Source organism: Nanorana parkeri, unplaced genomic scaffold (genome assembly GCF_000935625.1).
Source record: "Nanorana parkeri isolate BGI_ZX_2015 unplaced genomic scaffold, ASM93562v1 scaffold2064, whole genome shotgun sequence".
Classification (NCBI taxonomy): domain Eukaryota; kingdom Metazoa; phylum Chordata; class Amphibia; order Anura; family Dicroglossidae; genus Nanorana; species Nanorana parkeri.
The window spans coordinates 49,932-73,832 of NW_017308332.1; the positions used below are offsets into that span (position 1 = coordinate 49,932).

Below are 23,901 nucleotides of genomic sequence, written 5' to 3' on the forward strand. Positions count from 1 at the left end.
TAGAACTAACCCTGCTGCCCCTGCCATCCGGTTCCATTCTCCGTTGATTGGGGGGGGGGGGGTTTGGTTGGCGGGGAGGGGGTGCATTGAGGAACCTGGCCTTGGGGCGGCAGGCAGAGCAAATCCGGTCCTTGGCACACACTTATATTCACAGACTCTACTCTTTGGCTGGAGTAGATTGTAAGCTTGTCTGGGCTGGGATCTCTTTTATTTTATGTTGGTACTGTAGCCCCTACTACCCAAAGTGTTGCTGGCACTGTAATCAGTCTGGCGGATTTGTGGTCTGGTATCATCTGGTCATTCCTAGGTGTTCTGTTGTTGATTGCACCTACCTGTGGAGGGTGTGACCCTGCCACAGAGTGGGGCAACCAAAGGGAGAACATGGGGAGAATCTATGCCTCAACAGCCAATCACTGGGGGTTTCATGGCCAGTGCTGCATGCTGGGGGAGTGCATAAATACTCAGGGATTGCCATGTGCTGGATTCCAGTCCGCTCCCCCGGGCTTAGCCTGGGGATGAGATGCACAAGACTGGAAAATGTGACTAGGCCTCAAGCTTGGAGGAGGCCACTTGTGGACCTTGGAGGGCTCTGAAAGTACCTGTGGAGGAGAACCAGAGGAGCCTTATGAATGTTGGAGGTACCAGGAGCAGATATGGACCTCAGGAACAAGTCTGGTGTCTCTCCCAGGGACGATCTCATGTTCATCTATATTCAGCTATGGTCCTATTGCAGTGTCAGTTCCTGTTCTACTGAAGTATTTCTGCACTGTGGAGGTTGGATGGGATTGGTGAGTCTGGACTCTGTGTATTTTTGTCCATTGATGTCTGAAGCCCTATACCCTCTCTCCCAGGTTCCTATCCGTTGACTGGCACCCAATTTGTCGATCACATGTCCCTTCACCGGCTAAGGATCTGCCCCCGAGAGTAAAATGTCAGCCCTCCCGACCCTTTGGGGGCATTGGGGGGGGGGGGGGGGGGGGCCTCTGGGGGTTCTCCGGTGCTGGACGGCTGCGATCAACCAGAGAATGGCTTCAAAGGCGCTCCCCCGGGGAGGAAAATTTCCGCCCTCCCGACCCTTTGGGGGCATTGGGGGGGGGGGGTGGTCAGGCCTCTGTGGGTCTGGAGGGCATCACGTTACTAACATATACGTGTGGCAGAAGCTGCAATTCATTGACAGACTTTTATGTATCTGTGTTCATCACCCTTATTAGTATCTCTTGTACAGCGCCGCAGGAGATGATGGCGCTATATCAATATCGGGAATGTTTTGATTGCATTTCTCCTTGAACTTCTCTGCTGTCTCACAGCACTGTTTGCCTTTGCAGGGTCGAAAGCATTGTAACCAAGATCCCAATGTCACTGTCAGCGCTGATTGGTCTTATTCAGACCTTAGCCATGTTCCAGACGTATCTTAGGACTGAGCCGGAGAAAGCAATGGAAATGATAAGAACGGTAGAGCAAAGGTGAGAATGTGAATTGGGCGATATCTCCAGAATACAGCAGCAGGGAGGACAATGAAGGAGAGCAATACATTAGAGATTGCACATGGAGAACTGCACTGTATATGCCCCCCAATATAAAATAGACATAGTGACTATCGAAGCTCACCCCCAAGCCTCAGCACCTACAGTACATATTATACAATACATGTGTAGAGTTAGATGTCCATTGTGTGTGGGGGAGGAAATAAGTGTACTTCACGGATCAGACAGACAGATGTGTGGTGATCAGGGGTGTTACTAGACCCTGGGGGACCCTTAGGGATGGGGTATGTGACCATGTTACACTATAAATACAGGTGTAACATCAAACATGGTCCAAAAGGTGGTCTTGTCCTTTAACCCCACTGGAGAACATCTAAAATCAAACTAGCGTCCTGAGTGGAGTCTGTGTTAAGTTTGGATGGATTAGGTTCATGGTATCAATCTTCAGGAATGATCACAGACTATATATGAATCCTGTTTCAGGTCCCTTCAGATCATGGGAGCGTCCTCCACTGAAACGGTGGTTGAAGTTTGGTTCTATAATGTCCTGGTCCTGGCTTGCAAACCGCAGTGAAGCAAGAGACTGGGAAACCGGCGCTGAACCCCTGCGAGACACGGCTGGAGACCCCGCTGATCAGTATTTCACCTTATCCGAAGTCTGTTAACAGTCTGAATATATCCAATGTGTTCATCTGAATTCAAAAACCGCTCCGCCTTCTCCATCAGATTACATAGAAATATTGCTAAAGCTGAACTCCGGGCAGATATAAAATACACTGATCAATGCAGCTCTGTAATCATTAATACATCATTAAATCTATTTCCAAAACACAATCCGTGTAAGTACCTGAATGTTACCTGCTATCATCCTCTTGCAGCCCCTGTACAGCAGGGCTGGAGTATGAGAGGAAGAAGAGCACAAGAAGCCAAGCAATTTAAGTGCTGACAAGGAGAAAGTGCTGACAAGGAGGAAAGAGCAGAGTGATATAGAGCTGAGATCCTCACTGTGCTGCTTCTCCTTTCACTGTCCAGTCACAAGCCAGGAATGGGTCCAGGATGACCTGAGCTCGCAGTAAGTAGGTCAAATGATGCTGGTCATCAGACGGAGGACATCTAGAAGCAGAAATAAACACTGAGGGTGAAAACTTAATTTGAAAGTGAACATTGCAGCACTATTATGGTGTGCGCCTCTCCTGCCTACCCGGCAGCCCGGTCCTGTTATCGAGACGTTTCTAAAACAGAAGATATTCACTTTATCTCATCACTCACAATTCCAAGCTAAACAGCGTGGCTGGAGGAATCTCTCCCTCCTACTATGAGAGCTCTGCAACTGGAAGTGATGAAATGTTCATCAATTCAAGGTTCATTCCCCAGAGGGGAGGTCAGTAAATAGATGTTCACTGATCTTCCTCCACTCGACTTGCCAACACCCGCCATGCCTGGCCAGGAGAAAGAGTTGGTGCTACTTTACACGTAGATCAGGCCAAATACACAGGGGGTATAGCTCAGTGGTAGAGCATTCGACTGCAGATCGAGAGGTCCCTGGTTCAAATCCGGGTGCCCCCTAGTATATTTTGGATACCACTGTACAAGATAGAACTTTAGCACATGAACAACAACTTTAATTCTGTTGACCAAAGTAAGCAAAACAAAAAACGCACACACCCCACAAGCTGCAAATGGGGGTATAGCTCAGTGGTAGAGCACGAACTTGCTGGTCCAAATCAGGGTGCCCCCTAAAAGAACTTAGTTGTCCTTGTTTCTGGCTGTGAAGACTGTAGGCTGCTTTTTAAGCTGAGAAAAGGATCCAGGGGAGGCATAGTATAATATAGTAGCAGAGCAATGACCTGCACATAGAATTGCACCTGCTTCAGGTTAAAAAACAGCTCCAATGCCGGAGGCTCTGTATACTGAGTAGAGAGATTGGAGCTTAAAAAGATCTTTTGGCTACAGATACACTTTAACATGGAGATAGCAAAGATGGTAATGATGAGAGAGGAAGCAACAAGACTAGAACGTGGGAGAGAGGAGGCAGCATGATTGGATTGTGGAAGAAGAGGAGAGAGGAGACAAGACTGGATTGTGGAGGAAGGGGAGAGAGGAGGCAGCAAGACTGGATTGTGGAGGAAGAGGAGGCAATGAAACTGAATTGTGGAGGAAGGGGAGAGGAGGCTGGATTGTGGAGGAAGAAGAGGCAAGGAGGCTGGATTGTGGAGGAAGAGGAGGCAAGGAGGCAGGATTGTGGAGGAAGAGGAGGCAAGGAGGCAGGATTGTGGAGGAAGAGGAGATAGTGAGACTGGATTGTGGAGGAAGAGGAGGCAGAGAGACTGGATTGTGGATGAAGGTTGCCGGCCAGGTTAAAGTGGATCTTGCAAGAAAGAAGACAATTGGCTTTACATATGTAAATTAACTACTGAATGAAAAAAAAAGGAGTAACAGAAAGCCTTCCTAAATGTGGTGTTATACCTCTAAATGCACAGGGGGTATAGCTCAGTGGTAGAGCATTCGACTGCAGATCGAGAGGTCCCTGGTTCAAATCCGGGTGCCCCCTGATATATTTTGGATACTATTGTACAATGGTAATCTATGGAACTTTTGAACTTTAGCACATGGCCAAAAGCTTTATTCTTTTGTAAACTAGTTGAAAGAGTCAGAGTCAGCAAAAACAAAACGCACACAAACCCCGTGCTGCAAATGGTGGTATAGCTCAGTGGTAGAGCATTTGACTGTAGATCAAAAGGTCACTGGCTCAAATTGGGGTGCCCCCTAAAAGAATCTATTTGTCCTTGTATCTGACTGTGAAGACTGTAACCTGCATTTTAAGCTGAAAAAAGATCCAGGGTAGAGGAGGCATAGTATAATATAGTAGCAGAGCAATGACCTGCACATAGAATTGCCCCTGCTTCAGGTTAAAAAAGCTCCAAAGCCAGAGGCTCTGTATACTGAGCAGAGAGATTGGAGCTTGAACAGATCTTTTGGCTACAGATACACTTTAACATGGAGATAGCAAAGATGGTAATGATGAGAGAGGAAGCAACGAGACTGGAACGTGGGAGAGAGGAGGCAGCATGACTGGATTGTGGAGGAAGGGGAGAGAGGAGACAAGACTGGATTGTGGAGGAAGAGGTGAGGAGGCAACGAGACTGGATTGTGGAGGAAGAGGAGAGGAGGCAACGAGACTGGATTGTGGAGGAGAGAGAAGGCAGTGAGACTGGATTGTAGAGGAAGGGGAGAGAGGAGGCAACGAGACTGGATTGTAGAGGAAGGGGAGAGAGGAGGCAACGAGACTGGATTGTAGAGGAAGGGGAGAGAGGAGGCAACGAGACTGGATTGTAGAGGAAGGGGAGAGAGGAGGCAACGAGACTGCATTGTGGAGGAAGGGGAGAGAGGAGGCAATGAAACTGAATTGTGGAGGAAGAGGAGGCAACGAGACTGGATTGTGGAGGATGGGGAGAGGAGGCTGGATTGTGGAGGAAGAGGAGACAGTGAGACTGGATTGTGGAGGAAGAGGAGACAGTGAGACTGGATTGTGGAGGAAGGTTGCTGGCCAGGTTAAAGTGGATCTTGCAAAAAAATGCAAGAAAGAAGACCATTGGCTTTACAGATGTAAATGAACTACTGAATGAAAAAAACAGGATTAACGAAAAGCTGCCCTAAATTGCCCTCAATTGCCCTCAAAAAGATCCAGGGTAGAGGAGGCATAGTATAATATAGTAGCAGAGCAATGACCTGCACATAGAATTGCCCCTGCTTCAGGTTAAAAAAGCTCCAAAGCCAGAGGCTCTGTATACTGAGCAGAGAGATTGGAGCTTGAACAGATCTTTTGGCTACAGATACACTTTAACATGGAGATAGCAAAGATGGTAATGATGAGAGAGGAAGCAACGAGACTGGAACGTGGGAGAGAGGAGGCAGCATGAGAGGAAGAGGAGACAGTGAGACTGGATTGTGGAGGAAGGTTGCTGGCCAGGTTAAAGTGGATCTTGCAAAAAAATGCAAGAAAGAAGACCATTGGCTTTACAGATGTAAATGAACTACTGAATGAAAAAAACAGGATTAACGAAAAGCTGCCCTAAATTGCCCTCAATTGCCCTCAAAAAGATCCAGGGTAGAGGAGGCATAGTATAATATAGTAGCAGAGCAATGACCTGCACATAGAATTGCCCCTGCTTCAGGTTAAAAAAGCTCCAAAGCCAGAGGCTCTGTATACTGAGCAGAGAGATTGGAGCTTGAACAGATCTTTTGGCTACAGATACACTTTAACATGGAGATAGCAAAGATGGTAATGATGAGAGAGGAAGCAACGAGACTGGAACGTGGGAGAGAGGAGGCAGCATGACTGGATTGTGGAGGAAGGGGAGAGAGGAGACAAGACTGGATTGTGGAGGAAGAGGAGAGGAGGCAACAAGACTGGATTGTGGAGGAGAGAGAAGGCAGTGAGACTGGATTGTAGAGGAAAGGGAGTGAGACTGGATTGTAGAGGAAGGGGAGAGAGGAGGCAACGAGACTGGATTGTAGAGGAAGGGGAGAGAGGAGGCAACAAGACTGGATTGTGGAGACTCCGTTGTCCCGAGCCTTCGGCATAGGAAGTTTTATAACTAGAAGCAGTGACAACTCTATTTGCAGCCCAATGTACTACCACAAACTTGCCCCATTTTTTGGTCCTTTCTAAAATACCAGTTTTAGGGTCCAAATTTTGATACAAAGATATCTAAAGCATTACTAGGGGGCACCTGGACTTGAACCAGGGACCTCTCGATCTGCAGTCGAATGCTCTACCACTGAGCTATACCCCCCTGTGTGCTAAAATATGCTGCCTGTGCTTTTTTTTTCCCAGCACGGGACTCTGTAGACTATCACACAATGGAAGCATTAGAGACTGGATTGTAGAGGAAGGGGAGAGAGGAGGCAACAAGACTGGATTGTGGAGACTCCGTTGTCCCGAGCCTTCGGCATAGGAAGTTTTATAACTAGAAGCAGTGACAACTCTATTTGCAGCCCAATGTACTACCACAAACTTGCCCCATTTTTTGGTCCTTTCTAAAATACCAGTTTTAGGGTCCAAATTTTGATACAAAGATATCTAAAGCATTACTAGGGGGCACCTGGACTTGAACCAGGGACCTCTCGATCTGCAGTCGAATGCTCTACCACTGAGCTATACCCCCCTGTGTGCTAAAATATGCTGCCTGTGCTTTTTTTTTCCCAGCACGGGACTCTGTAGACTATCACACAATGGAAGCATTTGGCTGTCTGATATTCCTTTCCTGGCCATATCCATGGCAGCGCTGACAAATGGGTTTAGATCCAATTACCCCTAGCTGACAGGAACCAAAAGGGTTAAACAAGGCCTAACCCTCTCTATAAAAGCCCCTCCTCCTGCTGACTTTCCCAGTCTTTTTTGTTCCTGTCCCCCTAGGACAGGGTTGTTTGTATGTTACTGAGAAGTTTTTCTTCATTTGCCAACTGATTGATTTCGTATTGGCCTCAGGGGAGTTCAGCCTCTCTCCCCTGGGAAGTCTCCAAGACTCGGCCCCGTGCAAGGGTGTCCCCTTGGGGAAGGACAAACTTTGTTTCCATGAGAGGAAGCTGGATTTTCCATATACTGTGCAGCCTGTCAGACAGGGAGGGTAAGACTGTTGTGGTTTCACTTACCTGCTGTGCTGTATGATGTCCTTTTCACCTCGGCCGGCTCCCCGCGGTCTTGTCTGTTTGTGATGTTTGGGCGAGACAGGATGGGCAGTAGCGGCTTCAGCTGGCATCTGCGCATGCGCGGAAGTTCCGTCGTGCGTGACGTCACCAGAGATTCGGATCCAAATTTGAATTTGTAAGCCATTTCCAGGGAATTGAAGATAGAATTTTTTCCGTTGGTGTATCCCCCTTTGGATTCCCCCTGGAGATCCCTTAAAGAACAGTCTATCATGGATGATTGCCCCTCACCACACCGGTCTGTGGAGACGAGGTAAGGGCAGTAAAAAAAAAAAAAAAAAGAGAGCATTTTATTTTTCTGACAGTCATATACTTTTATGTTGAGCCCTTATCCAACGGGCAGTAGCCAAATGGGTGAGGCAAGCTGGCCATTCCCATAAGAGAATAAGAGCAAGCAGTTCCCGATTTGCATTGTCAGATGCATGAAAGGGCGAGAGGAAGTTCTGTCACCCTCAAGCAGACACTTTGCGGGGCAGAGACGGAATGAATCTTCCTTTCCTGTGAGTATGATCACAAAGAAACTCATGAAAGAGGGCTTGTTCACACGATGTCCGGATTCTGTCCAGACCAGAGCAGTTCGCTCCTGCACTAAAACGCATCACAATGTATCCCTATGTGTTTTATGGGCCCCAGATCACACGAGCGCAGTGCTTTCCATTCCGGACAAAGAAAGATACTGCATGTCACATTTTCTCTGGTCCGGAAAGCGCACAAACGCCTCAAGACGCAACAAAAATGTGCCAGAAACGCACCGCACTGCAGCTAACTGGGAAAAAATAAATAAAATGGAATGCGTCTGGAATGCGGTAAAAACGCATCAAATACACGTCAAAAAACGTGCTGCACACATTGCTCAGCATCTGCAGATCTGCTCCAGATCTGGACGAGAAAATGTTGTGAACAGGCCCTAAGGGCAAGTTCACACCATATGCAGTTGTGATGCAGTCCGTTTATTTTGACTGCTGCAGTCAAAATACATCACAATGCTTTCCTATGGGCTTTCTTGTGCCTAATTCACACCATTGCAGTCAGTTCAACTGCAGTCAGGAAAAGTACTGCTTGTCCTACTTTACCTGCATCTAACTGCACTAAACGCATCAAAACGCAGTGCAATCACAACAGATCGCAATGCAACTGCGCAGACGCACGCAGTTGTGATGCAGTTTCTGGTGTGAACTAACCCTAAAACCTATACTGTGTTAGGCATGGGCCTTCAGCTGGCAGTGGCCTTATCTTCGGTATCAAGAACTTCTAAATTGTGGATAGAAGATCTGGAGGATGATATTAACAGGGGAGTGAGTGGACACAGTCTCCTGGATAGGATACATGATATGAAATTTGGCACCTGATTTCACTACGGGATCCATGTCCAAGGGTATGGTATCCTCTGTAGTAGCCCGCCGGGCACTGTGGCTCAGACCATGGGCGGCCAATTCTTCCTCAAATAGCAGCCTATGTTCCTGGGCATTCCAAGGTGATATGCTTTTTGGCCTGAAATTGGATAGCTATATTAAAGGCTATCGATGGCATTAAATCGGTGTTACCTCAGGAGAGGAGAAACCAGAGAAGCTATAGAGATGGCAGGATTCGCCAAAATTATACTATTTTTCATGACTCCAGGACCTACAAACCTGAAAGAGAATCTACTCGATCAATGAAGGTGTCGGTCCAAGAGATGTGAGAGTCGGGGTGAGACTATAACTATTCTCAGATCTCTGGGCAGAATCAATAGCAGACGCTTGGGTACTGAAGATAATCGCCGAGGGATACAAACTGGGGTTCAGATTGTTTCCCCAAAAGGCAGGTTCATAGTGACCAAACTCCCAAGGGATTTGATGAAGAAACGGGCTATGTTTGACTTTGGGGGTTCCCTTCTATCCCAAGATGTCATAACTGCGGTACCCGAGCAGCAAGAGTTCCAGGGGTTCTATCCCATTTGTTCCTAACTCCCGAAGCAAAAGGAGTTTGGAGGCCAGTCTTGGACTTATACCAGCTTAACCGATTCATCCGCGTCAGGTAGTGCAGAATGGAGTCCCTCCAAACGATCATACAAGTGGTACATCCAGGGATGTGTATGATGTCCATAGAGCTGACGGATGCGTACTTCCATGTTCTCATTGCTCCAGATCAGCAGGAGTTCCTAGGATTTTGTATCGGTCAAGGCATTTTTAATTCAGGGCAATGCCATTCGGGCTCAGCAACGCCCCCAGGACTTTTTTGGGAAATTCTGGTTACCGTTGTAGAATAGGTATGGAAACGGTACCGTTTTCCATTATCTTGACGATGTCCTAATCCTGGCAGATTTGGAAAAAGAGGTCATCTCCAGCAGAAATATCAGCATAGACACCCTGCAGAGATGTGGATGGTTACTGACAATGGAGAAGAGCAACCTGACGCCGACTCAAGAGATTGTGTACTTGGGAGCGGCATTCAATACAAATCTAGCCTCGGTTCAACTGTCCAAGGACAGAGTTCTCAAATGAAACAGAAGGTGGGCACAATGCAAACAAGCAAGCATGTCACAGCCGAGTGGTTCATGGGCCTGTTGGGTTCCATGTCATCAACCATAGGCCTTACTCGGTGAGCCCAATGGAATATGCGACCTGCAGAGTTGTTTTTTCCCAACAGGGCAGGTATCGGAACAAGAGGCAGGGGGATCACCATTTTCTGCAAGGTCAAGGTATCCCTACAATGGTGGTCTCAAGACAAAAATCTGCGCAAGGAGTTTTCCATTAGGGAACACCCTGTGGGTCACCGTTACGACCGACGCAAGAGGATCGGGTTGGGGAGCTCACGTGGACAACCTATTCGCTCAGAGGGTTATGGACGGAGATTGGGAGGAACACTTCGTCCACTCTACTAGAGCTGAAGGCCGTATTCCAAGAACAAATACGGGTAACAAATCTTCGACACACTTGTAGGAGGATGAGGCAATCCTCAGGTGGATCTAATGGTGTCTCCCAAGAATTGCCATGTCGGCCGATCTCTGTCGAGAATATTCAATCACAGAGTGAAAGGCCAGGGCATTCTTTCACATCCATGGAATTACGAACTATCTTATGTATTTACCCCTTTTACCATGATCATAGCAGTCCTTCAAAGGATGTGGAGGGAGAAGGTGGTGGTTATTGCCGTTATCCCACATTGGCCGAGACATCCATGTTCCCTCTCTTGATGTCCCTCAACATTCAGGAATCGGGGCAGATCCCAGTGACATCGGATCTCCTGTCTCAAGGGCCGGTCCAGCACCCGCATCCTCAGCACCTCTGTCTGACGGCCTGGCTGCTGAAATGGGAAGGCTGAAAAAGGATTTTCACAGGAGGTTATTGATTATGCTTTTGAAATCCCGGAAGGTGTCCACTTCCTCTGTATGTTGTAGCATGTGGATGGTGTTTTCCACATGGTCAATAGACCACGGCATTGTCCTTTCTCAAATCTCATCTGAGGCGATCCTGGGGTTCCTCCACACAGGTCTGGACAAAAGGATGAGCCTTAGTTCCCTCAAGGTACAGGTGTCGGCTACATCAGCCATCACTGGGATCAGGTGGACTCAGAATCAGAGCGTTTCCAAGTCTCTGAAGGCAGTGAGTAAAGTATATCCTCCTAATAGGCTTCTTTTTCTGTCTTGGGATGTTCCTCTAGTTTTGGAGGCTCTTTCAGGACCTCCCTTTGAGCCAATACAGTCTATTTCTATGCAATTCTTGTCATACAAGATGGTCTCCTTAGAAGTCCTGGCTTCAGGTAAGGAGGGTGTCGTGGCTCCAAGCAATGTGGTTGTGGTCAACCCTTTCTCATTTTTCATGAGTATAGAGTAGTTCTGAGAACTGTATGAGGTTTCTTGCCGAGGGTTCATGCTAGTGTTCATGTGAATCAGGATATTATCCTTTCCGCTCTCAACTCAGAAGGGATGGAAGGATGTTTGAGCCTAGTCCGGTGTCTGAGGACATATGTGGAAGGATGTAAGGACTGGGAAAAGTCCAGAAGGCTGTTTATGATTACGGCAGGAGCCAGGAAGGCATTGGCAGCAGCCAAAACTTCATTAAGCAGATGGCTTGTGCTCACCATCATTAACGCCTGTCAAACAGCGGGAGTCTCCCCACCAAAAGGCATCGGTGTTCACTCCACAAGGGCCGTGTCCTCCTCATGGACAGCAGCAGCTGGAGTTTCAGTGAATCAAAATTGCAGGGCAGCAACATGGGCGTCTAGGTCTACCTTTTGTTAGCATTCTCGACTGGACGTCAGGGCTGCAGTGAATGACCACTTCGGTAGAAGTGTTTTGCTCTCTCGACTTGGAGTCGAGTGATACATTTATTTTTCGCATTCAATTATGTTTGTCTATGGATTTTGTTCCCACCCTTACTTCTGCTTGGGTAATCCCCATTTGTCAGCGCTGCCATGGATATGGCCAGGAAAACTGAAAATTTAATCATACTTACCGTAATTTTCTTTTCCTGGTTATACTCCATGGCAGCGCTGGGCTCCCACCCTATGGAGTTTTTAGCTTGTTACTAGACTGGGAAAGTCAGCAGGAGGAGGGGCTTTTATAGAGAGGGTTAGGCCTTGTTTAACCCTTTTGGTTCCTGTCAGCTAGGGGTAATTGGATCTAAACCCATTTGTCAGCGCTGCCATGGAGTATAACCAGGAAAAGAAAATTACGGTAAGTATGATTAAATTTTCTGTTTTTTACAACATGCTTTGAGAACAACTGCCACCTTTTCATTCTAGAATATATACACACAACTTGTGCGCTATAAGCAAGTATCTAGCAAGTGTTGTAGCTGCCGGCATATACAAGTAACGTATATTTCTCTTCTAATACATTTATAATATGCAGCGCTATCAATATATATAAATAATAATACAATGTTTAACAATAAACTCATCTATAAGTGCATCACAATCCACTATCAACTCTTGTGTAAGACGGTTTCATCAAAGTGCATGAATAAAACTCACACGTGTCACAGTGTATCAAACCCTCACACAATAAACTTCTGTGCTCGCTCAAAACAATTACAGACAGCAGTGTGGTAAAGTGTTTCTTTCCATTGCAAAGTGTTTCCAACGCTCCCATTGAGCTCTTTAAAATGTACAGTCCAATCTTTGAGTGTCACAGTGTATCAAACCCTCACACAATAAACTTCTGTGCTCGCTCAAAACAATTACAGACAGCAGTGTGGTAAAGTGTTTCTTTCCATTGCAAAGTGTTTCCAACGCTCCCATTGAGCTCTTTAAAATGTACAGTCCAATCTTCAACAATCCCGGTGCTGTGTTGACGAACTCAATGCCGCTCACTTTTCTTTTAAGGAACCTCCTCTTAATGAAGACTCGGTGAATGGCACTTCTATGCAGATAATCTCTTCCTTTTACTCTCCCTTCTTGAATACGTGGAGGAAGGGGAGAGAGGAGGCAGTGATAATGGATTGTGGAGGAAGAGGAGAGGAGGCAAGGAGACTGGATTGTGGAGGAAGAGGAGGCAACGAGACTGAATTGTGGAGGAAGAGGAGATTTTTGTTCTCTGATTTGGGCTTTAATAAGGGTGTACCTACCAGCCATGGGTTCATGACAACTGTTGTGCAGGAGCAGGAAACAATAACTGAAACCCTGGCTTCCAGAAGGGGCAGAGTCAGGAACAACTTCACTATCTATGAGCTATCGCAAAGCCAAAGTCTTCCATGGTCTGTAGAATTGTGCAGGTTGGGTGAGAGATTTGTAGCTCTTTCAGTTCTCTCTCCAACACGGCACATTTTAGGAAATGTTAAACTCCCATATAAATGTACCCTACACGTTAAAGTATTATTTCCACAATATAAATAATAATAAATGAACAGCCATTCCTTCCACAAGAGGGCGCCAAAGTAAGCAGGCCAGAATGCTGCAACGTCAGCTACAAGATCCTTCGTATACAAGCCTCAGGAAGAAATCCCTTTTATTGCTGAATGCCCCATCACCATCTCTTGTCTGAATTATAAATTGTATCTCTAGCCAAAACTTTAACACTTGTGCAAAGATAATGCAAAAACGTCCCTGGTGGTAAAAGAGTTAAGATTTTGTTAAGCTACAGCCTCTCTGCTCAGACTCCGTTGTGTCCCGAGCATTCGGCATAGGAAGTGTAACTGGAAGCAGGGACAACTCTATTTGCAGACCAATGCACTAACACAAACTTTCCCCATTTTTTGGTCCTTTGTAAAATATCAGTTTTAGGGTCCGAATTCAGATACAAGGATATCTAAAGCTTTTCAAGGGGGCACCCGGACTTGAACCAGGGACCTCTCGATCTGCAGTCGAATGCTCTACCACTGAGCTATACCCCCTCTTGAAAGTTCTATTTTCCAATCTGGTAGTTCATTTACATCTCAAAAGCTGGCTGCGCTTTGCAGCAGACGGGTTGTAAAAGGCTACGAAAAAGGAAAACATTTGGCAGTGTGTTATATTTTTTTTTCTTCCCCGGAGACCAGCTGTACCCATTTAATTTTGGTACAAGTGTCCAAAACTGATCAGGGGGCACCCGGATTTGAACCAGGGACCTCTCGATCTGCAGTCGAATGCTCTACCACTGAGCTATACCCCCAGCGCTCTAAAACCTGCTGACTGTGCTTTTTTTTTTTTCAGCACGGCACTCTGTAGACTATCACACAATGGAAGCATTTGGCTGTCTGCTATTCCTTTTTACAGCATGCTATAAGAACAACTGCCACCTTTTCATTCTCGAATGTCTACACACAACTTGTGCGCTATAAGCAAGTATCTAGCAAGTGTTGTAGCTGCCGGCATATACAAGTAACGTATATTTCTCTTCTAATACATTTATAATATGCAGCGCTATCAATATATAAATAATACAATGTTTAACAATAAACTCATCTACAAGTGCATCATAATCCACTATCAACTCTTGTGTAAGACATTCCCAACAAAGTTCACAGATTCCCTAACAAAGTGCATGAACTAAACTCACACGTGTCACAATGTATCAATCCCTCACACAACAATAAACTTCTGTGCTCGCTCAAAACAACTACTGACAGCAGTGTGTAAAGTGTCTCTTTTCATTGCAAAGTGCTCCCAGCGCTCTCATTGAGCTCATATAAATGTACAGTCCAATCTTTGAACCAGGAACCTCTCGATATGCAGTTGAATGCTCTACCACTGAGCTATACCCCCTGTGCCCTAAGACCTGTTGCCTGTGCTTTTTTTTTCCAGCACCGCACTGTAGTTAAGATCCTTCGCATACAAGCCTCAGGAAGAAATCCCTTTTATTGCTGAATACCCCATCACCATCTCTTGTTGTCTGAATTATAAATTGTATCTCGAGCCAAAACTTTAACACTTGTGCAAAGATAATGCAGAAACGGCCCTGGTGGTAAAAGAGTTAAGATTTTGTTAAGCTACAGCCTCTCTGCTCAGACTCCGTTGTGTCCCGAGCCTTCGGCATAGGAAGTTTTATAACTGGAAGCAGTGACAACTCTATTTGCATCTCAATGTACTACCACAAACCTTCCCCATTTGTTGGTCCTTTCTAAAATACCAGTTTTAGGGTCCAAATTTAGATACAAGGATATCTAAAGCTTTCCTAGGGGGCAGCCAGACTTGAACCAGGGACCTCTCGATCTGAAGTTGAATGCTCCACCACTGAGCTATACCCCCTCTTACGTTATTGTTTCCATTTGGCAGTTCATTTACATCTCAATAGCTGACTGTGTGCTCTGTAGCAGGCAGCCTTTAAAGCTACCCAATTACTTCCACACAAACATGACCCCCCTCCGCGGCACAGACTGATTGCTCTTGTTTAGCCCATGAGAGGAATCTTAGAAGTGTATGTATTTTTCCCAGAATGCAAAGCACTGTGTGCTTTGCATTCTGCTCAGATTTGGATGTGTCCAGAGCCAACTGGAAGAAAGGACACGGCCCTTTGCAGTCAACTGCCCAGGCTACTATATCACCCCACGACTCCCCTGTGCTGTTTTTTCCTACTTCTGAGGAAGGTCATTATCTTTTCAAGAGGATAGAAGGGTAACCAAAATTTCAGAGGGGACACCCGGATTTGAACCAGTGACCTCTCGATCTGCAGTCGAATGCTCTACCACTGAGCTATACCCCCTTTGTTCATACACCGCCTGTTAGGTGTTTCTTTTCTGAGTCATCTCACTCTGCGGGCTACAAAGAAATAAATAATTTCTGTATGTTAATTTTTTCCCCCCCCTAGACTAGCTGCAACCATTCCATTTTAGTACAATGAGGTCCAAAAGGACCCAGGGGGCACCCGGATTTGAACCAGGGACCTCTCGATCTGCAGTCGAATGCTCTACCACTGAGCTATACCCCCCTCTGTGCTAAGATATGGTGCCTGTGCTTTTTTTTTCAGCACGGCACTCTGTAGACTATCACACAATGGAAGCATTTGGCTGTCTGATATTCCTTTTTACAACATGCTTTGAGAACCACTGCAACCTTTTCATTCTAGAATATCTACACACAACTTGTGACCCCTTTCATTTCGGCTTTCGCCCCCTACACTCCACTGAAACCGCCCTCCTAAAACTCACCAATGACCTAATAACAGCTAAAAACAACGGCCACTACTCCTTACTCTGCTATTAGACCTTTCTGCTGCTTTTGACACTGTTGACCACCCACTGCTCCTCAAAAAACTCCACTCGCTTGGCCTACAAGACTCTGCTCTCTCGTGGTTCTCCTCCTACTTATCTTTGCGCTTCTTTAGTGTCACCTACAAATCTAACTCCTCCCCTCCTCTTCCTGTAGGGGTCCCCCAAGGCTCTGTCCTTGGACCCCTTCTCTTCTCCATCTACACCTCCTCTCTTGGTCAACTAATAACCTCACATGGCTTCCAATACCATCTCTATGCCGATGACACTCAAATCTATCTCGCCACTCCACAACTCTCCCCCTCAGTGTCCTAGCGTGTCACTAATCTACTAACTGACATATCAGTCTGGATAAGATTTTTGTTCTCTGATTTGGGCTTTAATAAGGGTGTACCTACCAGCCATGGGTTCATGACAACCGTTGTGCAGGAAACAATAACTGAAACTCTGGGTTCCAGAAGGGGCAGAGTCAGGGATGCAGTAACAATTTCACTATCTATGAGCTAAAAAAAAAGGAAACAATTTGGCTGTATGCTAATTTTTTTCCCCCCTAGACTAGCTGCAACCATTTCATTTTAGTACAATGAGGTCCAAAATTACCCAGGGGGCACCCGGATTTGAACCAGGGACCTCTCGATCTGCAGTCGAATGCTCTACCACTGAGCTATACCCCCCTGTGTGCTAAGATATGGTGCCTGTGCTTTTTTTTTCCAGCACGGCACTCTGTAGACTATCACACAATGGAAGCATTTGGCTGTCTGATATTCCTTTTTACAACATGCTTTGAGAACCACTGCAACCTTTTTCATTCTAGAATATATACACACAACTTGTGTGCTATAAGCAAGTATCTAGCAAGTGTTGTAGCTGCCGGCATATACAAGTAACGTATATTTCTCTTCTAATACATTTATAATATGCAGCGCTATCAATATATATAAATAATAATACAATGTTTAACAATAAACTCATCTATAAGTGCATCACAATCCACTATCAACTCTTGTGTAATACGGTTTCATCAAAGTGCATGAATAAAACTCACACGTGTCACAATGTATCAATCCCTCACACAATAATAAACTTCTGTGCTCGCTCAAAACAATTACGTACAGCAGTGTGGTAAAGTGTCTCTTTCCATTGCAAAGTGTTTCCAACGCTCCCATTGAGCTCTTTAAAATGTACAGTCCAATCTTCAACAATCCCGGTGCTGTGTTGGCGACCTCAATGCCGCTCACTTTTCTTTGTAGGACCTTCTCTTAATTAGGACTCAGTGAATGGCACTTCTATGCAGATAATCTCTTCCTTTTACCCTCCGTTCTTGTGTCTCTGAAGATGTTAATCAGCTGGGAACGAAGAAGCAACAAGACTGAATTGTGGAGGAAGGGGAGAGGAGGAAACGAGACTAGATTGTGGAGGAAGAGGAGAGGAGGCAACAAGACTAGATTGTAGAGGAAGAGGAGGCAACAAGATTGGATTGTGGGGGAAGAGGAGAGAGGAGGCAACGAGACTGGATTGTGGAGGAAGAGGAGGCAACGAGACTGAATTGTGGAGGAAGAGGAGGAAATGACACTCAATTGTGGAGGAAGAGGAGGCAACGAGACTGAATTGTGGAGGAAGAGGAGGAAACGACACTCAATTGTGGAGGAAGAGGAGGCAACGAGACTGAATTGTGGAGGAAGAGGAGGAAACGACACTCAATTGTGGAGGAAGAGGAGGCAACGAGACTGAATTGTGGAGGAAGGGGACATAGGAGGCAAGGAGACTGGATTGTGGAGGAAGAGGAGGCAACGAGACTGGATTGTGGAGGAAGGGGAGATTTTTGTTCTCTGATTTGGGCTTTAATAAGGGTGTACCTACCAGCCATGGGTTCATGACAACCGTTGTGCAGGAAACAATAACTGAAACTCTGGGTTCCAGAAGGGGCAGAGTCAGGGATGCAGTAACAATTTCACTATCTATGAGCTAAAAAAAAAGGAAACAATTTGGCTGTATGCTAATTTTTTTCCCCCCTAGACTAGCTGCAACCATTTCATTTTAGTACAATGAGGTCCAAAATTACCCAGGGGGCACCCGGATTTGAACCAGGGACCTCTCGATCTGCAGTCGAATGCTCTACCACTGAGCTATACCCCCCTGTGTGCTAAGATATGGTGCCTGTGCTTTTTTTTTCCAGCACGGCACTCTGTAGACTATCACACAATGGAAGCATTTGGCTGTCTGATATTCCTTTTTACAACATGCTTTGAGAACCACTGCAACCTTTTTCATTCTAGAATATATACACACAACTTGTGTGCTATAAGCAAGTATCTAGCAAGTGTTGTAGCTGCCGGCATATACAAGTAACGTATATTTCTCTTCTAATACATTTATAATATGCAGCGCTATCAATATATATAAATAATAATACAATGTTTAACAATAAACTCATCTATAAGTGCATCACAATCCACTATCAACTCTTGTGTAAGACGGTTTCATCAAAGTGCATGAATAAAACTCACACGTGTCACAATGTATCAATCCCTCACACAATAATAAACTTCTGTGCTCGCTCAAAACAATTACGTACAGCAGTGTGGTAAAGTGTCTCTTTCCATTGCAAAGTGTTTCCAACGCTCCCATTGAGCTCTTTAAAATGTACAGTCCAATCTTCAACAATCCCGGTGCTGTGTTGGCGACCTCAATGCCGCTCACTTTTCTTTGTAGGACTCAGTGAATGGCACTTCTATGCAGATAATCTCTTCCTTTTGCTCTCCCTTGTTGCGTCTCTGAAGATGTAAATCAGCCGGGAACAAGGAGGCAACGAGACTAGATTGTGGGGGAAGGGGACATAGGAGGCAAGGAGACTGGATTGTGGAGGAAGAGGAGATTTTTGTTCTCTGATTTGGGCTTTAACATAGTAACAATTTCACTATCTATGAGCTATCGCAAAGCCAAAGTCTTCCATGGTCTGTAGAATTGTGCAGGTTGGGTGAGAGATTTGTAGCTCTTTCAGTTCTCTCTCCAACACGGCACATTTTAGGAAATGTTAAACTCCCATATAAATGTACCCTACACGTTAAAGTATTATTTCCACAATATAAATAATAATAAATGAACAGCCATTCCTTCCACAAGAGGGCGCCAAAGTAAGCAGGCCAGAATGCTGCAACGTCAGCTACAAGATACTCTATTTGCAGACCAATGCACTCTGCATTTGTTGCATTTGTAAAATACCAGTTTTAGGGTCCAAATTTAGATACAAGGATAACTAAAGCTTCCTTCCTCCAAGGGGGCACCCGGACTTGAACCAGGGACCTCTCGATCTGCAGTCGAATGCTCTACCACTGAGCTATACCCCCTCTTGAAAGTATTCTCTTCCGCTCTGGTAGTTCATTTACATCTCAAAAGCTGACTGTGCGCTTTGTAGAAGATAGGTTGTAAAAGGCTACGAAAAAGGAAAGAATTTGTCCATGTGCTACAATTCTTTTTCCCGGAGAATAGCGGTAACCATTTCATTTTGTTACAGGTGTCCAAAACTGATCAGGGGGCACCCGGATTTGAACCAGGGACCTCTCGATCTGCAGTCGAATGCTCTACCACTGAGCTATACCCCCTGTGCTCTAAAACCTGCTGACTGTGCTTTTTTTTTTTTTTCCAGCACCGCACTCTGTAGACTATCACACAATGGAAGCATTTGGCCGTCTGCTATTCCTTTTTACAACATGCTTTGAGAACCACTGCAACCTTTTCATTCTAGAATATCTACACACAACTTGTGCGCTAAAAGGAAGTATCTAGCAAGCTGCCGGCACATACAAGTAGCATATACTTCTCTTCTAATTAGGGCTGTTACTGATTAAAAATTTAGTGTTTGATTAATCGAATCGATTAATTTCGATTAATTATAACGCACATACAGATCCAACTACATTGGCCTATACACATACAGCACAGCAATGAAGTCATAAAATGAACTAGGATCACACTAATCCAGCACGTTATTAATCTCACGTGCCCCACTCAATATGGCCGCCGCTTGAGTGGGGCAACTCAGAATAATAACGTGCTGGATTAGTGTGATCCTAGTTCATTTTATGACTTCATTGCTGTGCTGTATGCGTATAGGCTAATGCCTTGGCTGGCGCTCGTGCAGAAAGTTTCTTAGGCAAACTCACCGGCCCAAGTGGCTCCGTCGGCTAATGAAGGAAAGGGGGAGGGGACATCGACGTCACCGGACTCCTCCCCTCCTTCCCTTCGTTAGCCGACGGAGCCACTTGGGGAAGGGGGGAGGATTTAAGTAGGAAGTCAAAGACAATGCTCAATTCAAATAATAATCGATTCATCAGCATGTTCAGAGACCTTGTTGAAGCGGACCTCAGTGCTACCAACTGGGCAATAAAAGGACAGGATAATTTAAACAAACAAGAAAGAAAAGCCTTGCAAGAACTGAAGAATATACCAAAATTAATTATAAAAATGAGTGACAAAGGGGGCAATGTGGTTCTCCTCACCGAAGAAATGTATCTGGAAGAGGCGAATCGCCTCCTAAGCGATACAACCACCTATATAAAAATAAGAGACTCCCCTTACAATAAAGTAGTAAAGTGAATTACATTTCAAACTAGACCTAGCAAAACAGGAGGGCATACTTACTAATAAAGAATTTAATTTTACTAAAATAACTAATTTCAACATTCCTACATTTTACATAATACCTAAAATCCACAAGAACAACACGAAACCCCTCAGGCAGACCAATTGTGTCAGCCGTGGGGGGCCCTCTTGAAAATGTAGGCAAATATCTTGATACACTACTAAAAGATATTATGCTAAGCTTCCCTTCTTACTTGAGAGACACAGTTGATACCATACAAAAAATCGCCAATATAAAACGTAGAAGATGGCTCACTCCTAGTGGGCCTAGATGTAGAATCTCTCTATACATCCGTACCACATAGATGGGGATTATTAGCAGTTAAATACCATCTGGAATCTCTCTTCCCCAATGCCGCAGCTCAAAACGAGTTTACTCTTGACCTTTTGGATTTTGCTTTAAACAACAATTTCTTTCCGTTTGCAGGTACTCATTATACAGGTGAAACTCGAATAATTAGAATATCGTGCAAAGTTCATTTATTTCACTAATGCAACTTATGCGGTGAAACTAATATATGAGAGAGACTCATTACATGCAAAGCGAGATAGTTCAAGCCGTGATTTGTCATCATTGTGATGATTATGGCTTACTGCTCATGAAAACCCCAAGAACCCCAAATCCACAACCTCAAAAAAGTAGATTATTACATGCAATCAATAAAACAAGGATTGTACATAGAACAATATCGGACCTCTGAAAAGTACAAGCATGCATATGTACTCAGTACTTGGTTTGGGCCCCTTTTGCAGCACTTACTGCCATTACTTTTGCACGATATTCTAATTATTCGAGTTTCACCTGTAAACAAATCAGAGGCACATCCATGGGTGCCCCATGGGCACCTGCATACGCATGTATTCATTTAGGTATGTGGGAACACGACAACGTTTACCCACACCACATGTTCAAGCCATGGTATAGATTCATCGACGATATATTACTGGTCTGGACAGGTTTGAGGGGCCAATTATTGGAATTTATAACGGATCTAAATAAAAATAATAAGAATATCCATCTGACGTACACCATAAGTACTAGTGAAATCTCATTTTTAGATCTGATGATCCGAATAGAAGGGGAAAAACTAGTGACTACTACTTTTCGGAAACCCACAGCAGCCAACACAGTGCTCCACGCGAGTAGCCACCATCCGACTTCCCTGAAACAGGGCATTCCTACTGGCCAGTTCCTCCGACTTAAGAGGAACTGTACTTCACATGAAGATTTCAAACTTGAATCAAAGGCCATGTATGAACGCTTCAGGGAACGTGGTTACTCCCATCGAGCCCTTAAAAAAAAGCCTAGCTATAGGCAATAAAAGAACTAGAGACGATCTTCTTAAGGGTACAAAAAAAAGACAAAAATGATCAAAGGGTACGCATGATCACCCAATATGGCTCTGGCTGGTCCACCTTCAAGCAGACTTTAAATAAGCACTGGCACATCCTTCAGCTATGTGCCACTCTGAGGGAAATAGTGGGCCCATATCCACTTGTGACTGCTCGACGGGTTCACACCTAGGCGTATTGAATATGCGCGTTTGTCGCGCGGTTTGCGGCGCGCGTTTTTACCGCGATTTTTTTTACCGCGCGACAAACACGCGTTTCCGTGGGCTACTTGGCTGTATCCCAATGGAAACGCGAGACCAAAACGCCCCCATGTACTTCTTTGGGCGTAGGCCGTTTTGTAGCGCGTGAGGGACGGGCGGAAATACGGCAAGTTGTGAACCAGACCCATTGAATACAATGGGATTTAGATGTTTGAGCGTTTTGTCGAGCGTTCGTCGAGCGTTGAACACGCTACAAAACGTTCAGGTGTGAACCAGGCCTGAGAGTTATTGAATAACTAACATACCCAATGCAAGGGGTTTACTAATTTTGGGTTTGGTACTCTGGGTAAACCTCCCTTTTTCTACTAACGGCTAACGAAGGGACTCCCGGTAGACGGCAGAGAGGTGAGTGTTTTCATTAGCGATCAAAAGAATTGTAATCGATCAAAAAGTTTAACGATTAATCGAGAAGTTAATTGTTAATTTCCGCAGCCCTACTTCCAATACATTTATAATATGCAGCGATACCAATATATCAATAATAATACAATTTTTTAACAATAAACTCTATAAGTGCATCACAATCCACTGTCAACTCTTGTGTAAGACGGTTTCAACAAAGTGCATGGTAAAGTGTCTCTTTTCATTGGAAATTGCTTCCAACGCTCCCATTGAGCTCTTTAAAATGTACACTCCAATCTTCAACAATCCCGGTGCTCTGTGTTGGCGAACTCAATGCCGCTCACTTTTCTTTGTAGAACCTTCTCTTAAAGTGACATTAAACCCTCAGATTTTTTAACATAAACCAAATTGTAATGTGCGCCGTACTGTAATCCATGGTTGTTTCTCTTCTCTTTGCTGCTCTTCCTTTTAAATCCTCATGTCTTCTCATGCTTGGGGAGAACTTCCCTTTGCAGCTGAGTGCCTCTTCCTGTAGTGCTGGCTCAGGTTGTGAACCTACACACAGACACCATGTGTCCATTCCAGAGACAAGGCAGTCTGCTGCAAAACAGAAGTTCTCCCCAAGCATGAGAACAGACTCAGATTTAAAAGGAAGAGCAGCAAAGAGAAGGGAAACGACCATGGATTACAGTAAGGCGCACATTACACTATTGTTTTATGTTAAAAAATCTGAGGGTTTAATGTCACTTTAATGAGGACTCGGTGAATGGCACTTGTATGCAGATAATCTCTTCCTTTTGCTCTCCCTTCTTGTATCATTGAAGATGTTAACCAGCCGGGAACCACTCTTCCTGCTTGCTTGCCTTGATTTAGCCACCAAATGAGTCAAAAAAGAATGCATACGCCATAGTGCACTTCGTATTAGTAAAACAATAGAACCACTCACATTTAAACACCTTTCAGTCTTGCTGTATAAAAGCCTCAAGGTGCCCTGGAGATTCCCACCAGAGAGTTTCACCCTTTTCATTTTAGAACAGTGGTGTGCAAAATTGCCCAGGGGGCAACCGGATTTGAACCAGAGACCGCTCGATCTGCAGTCGAATGCTCTACCACTGAGCTAACCCCTTTGCTATAGAATCTCAGTTATTTTTTTTTTTCCCCAGAATTTTTACAGACGACTATAGTAAACATTTGCAACCTTATTATTTTAGTACAGTGATGGGCAAGGGGACACTATTGTCTCTCAGGGGGCACTCAGATTTTAACCAGAGACCTCTCGATCTGCAGTCGAATGCTCTACCACTGAGCTATACCCCCTTTGCTGCAGATTCCTATTTTCTTTTTGTCCCAGAATTTTTCCAGCCCTGACTTTAGGAAACATTTGCAACCTTATTATTTTAGTACAGTGATGGCCAAGGGGACACTATTGTCTTTCAGGGGGCACTCAGATTTGAACCTCTCCTTAAAAGGCATTCCACTTTTCATTTAGATACAAGGTTATCTAGA

The 23,901-nt window shown here is 45.0% G+C and overlaps 1 protein-coding gene and 12 non-coding genes across 13 annotated transcripts in view; 3 read left to right on the top strand and 10 right to left on the bottom strand.

The window, feature by feature from the left end:
• The window catches only part of LOC108800554 (probable S-adenosylmethionine-dependent methyltransferase CRG1), a 19,443-nt gene extending 17,310 nt beyond the window's left edge, over nucleotides 1-2,133 (top strand). The window contains exons 6-7 of the mRNA XM_018572545.1: nucleotides 1,326-1,463; nucleotides 1,968-2,133. Coding sequence (XP_018428047.1) covers nucleotides 1,326-1,463; nucleotides 1,968-2,058 — 229 coding nt within the window. The 3' untranslated portion in view covers nucleotides 2,059-2,133. The remainder of the gene's footprint in view (nucleotides 1-1,325; nucleotides 1,464-1,967) is intronic.
• An 845-nt stretch (nucleotides 2,134-2,978) lies between these two features.
• TRNAC-GCA lies at nucleotides 2,979-3,050 on the top strand. The gene has a single exon. It is a non-coding gene; the product is annotated as a tRNA-Cys (tRNA).
• Nucleotides 3,051-3,963: 913 nt separating this feature from the next.
• On the top strand, nucleotides 3,964-4,035 carry TRNAC-GCA. The gene has a single exon. It is a non-coding gene; the product is annotated as a tRNA-Cys (tRNA).
• A 2,173-nt stretch (nucleotides 4,036-6,208) lies between these two features.
• TRNAC-GCA lies at nucleotides 6,209-6,280 on the bottom strand. The gene has a single exon. It is a non-coding gene; the product is annotated as a tRNA-Cys (tRNA).
• Nucleotides 6,281-6,580: 300 nt separating this feature from the next.
• Nucleotides 6,581-6,652, bottom strand: TRNAC-GCA. Its single transcript has one exon. It is a non-coding gene; the product is annotated as a tRNA-Cys (tRNA).
• Nucleotides 6,653-13,435: 6,783 nt separating this feature from the next.
• TRNAC-GCA lies at nucleotides 13,436-13,507 on the bottom strand. Its single transcript has one exon. It is a non-coding gene; the product is annotated as a tRNA-Cys (tRNA).
• A 185-nt stretch (nucleotides 13,508-13,692) lies between these two features.
• TRNAC-GCA lies at nucleotides 13,693-13,764 on the bottom strand. The gene has a single exon. It is a non-coding gene; the product is annotated as a tRNA-Cys (tRNA).
• A 1,458-nt stretch (nucleotides 13,765-15,222) lies between these two features.
• On the bottom strand, nucleotides 15,223-15,294 carry TRNAC-GCA. Its single transcript has one exon. It is a non-coding gene; the product is annotated as a tRNA-Cys (tRNA).
• Nucleotides 15,295-15,447: 153 nt separating this feature from the next.
• TRNAC-GCA lies at nucleotides 15,448-15,519 on the bottom strand. The gene has a single exon. It is a non-coding gene; the product is annotated as a tRNA-Cys (tRNA).
• Nucleotides 15,520-16,401: 882 nt separating this feature from the next.
• TRNAC-GCA lies at nucleotides 16,402-16,473 on the bottom strand. The gene has a single exon. It is a non-coding gene; the product is annotated as a tRNA-Cys (tRNA).
• A 1,390-nt stretch (nucleotides 16,474-17,863) lies between these two features.
• TRNAC-GCA lies at nucleotides 17,864-17,935 on the bottom strand. Its single transcript has one exon. It is a non-coding gene; the product is annotated as a tRNA-Cys (tRNA).
• A 1,139-nt stretch (nucleotides 17,936-19,074) lies between these two features.
• On the bottom strand, nucleotides 19,075-19,146 carry TRNAC-GCA. The gene has a single exon. It is a non-coding gene; the product is annotated as a tRNA-Cys (tRNA).
• A 183-nt stretch (nucleotides 19,147-19,329) lies between these two features.
• TRNAC-GCA lies at nucleotides 19,330-19,401 on the bottom strand. Its single transcript has one exon. It is a non-coding gene; the product is annotated as a tRNA-Cys (tRNA).
• Nucleotides 19,402-23,901: the final 4,500 nt, after the last annotated feature.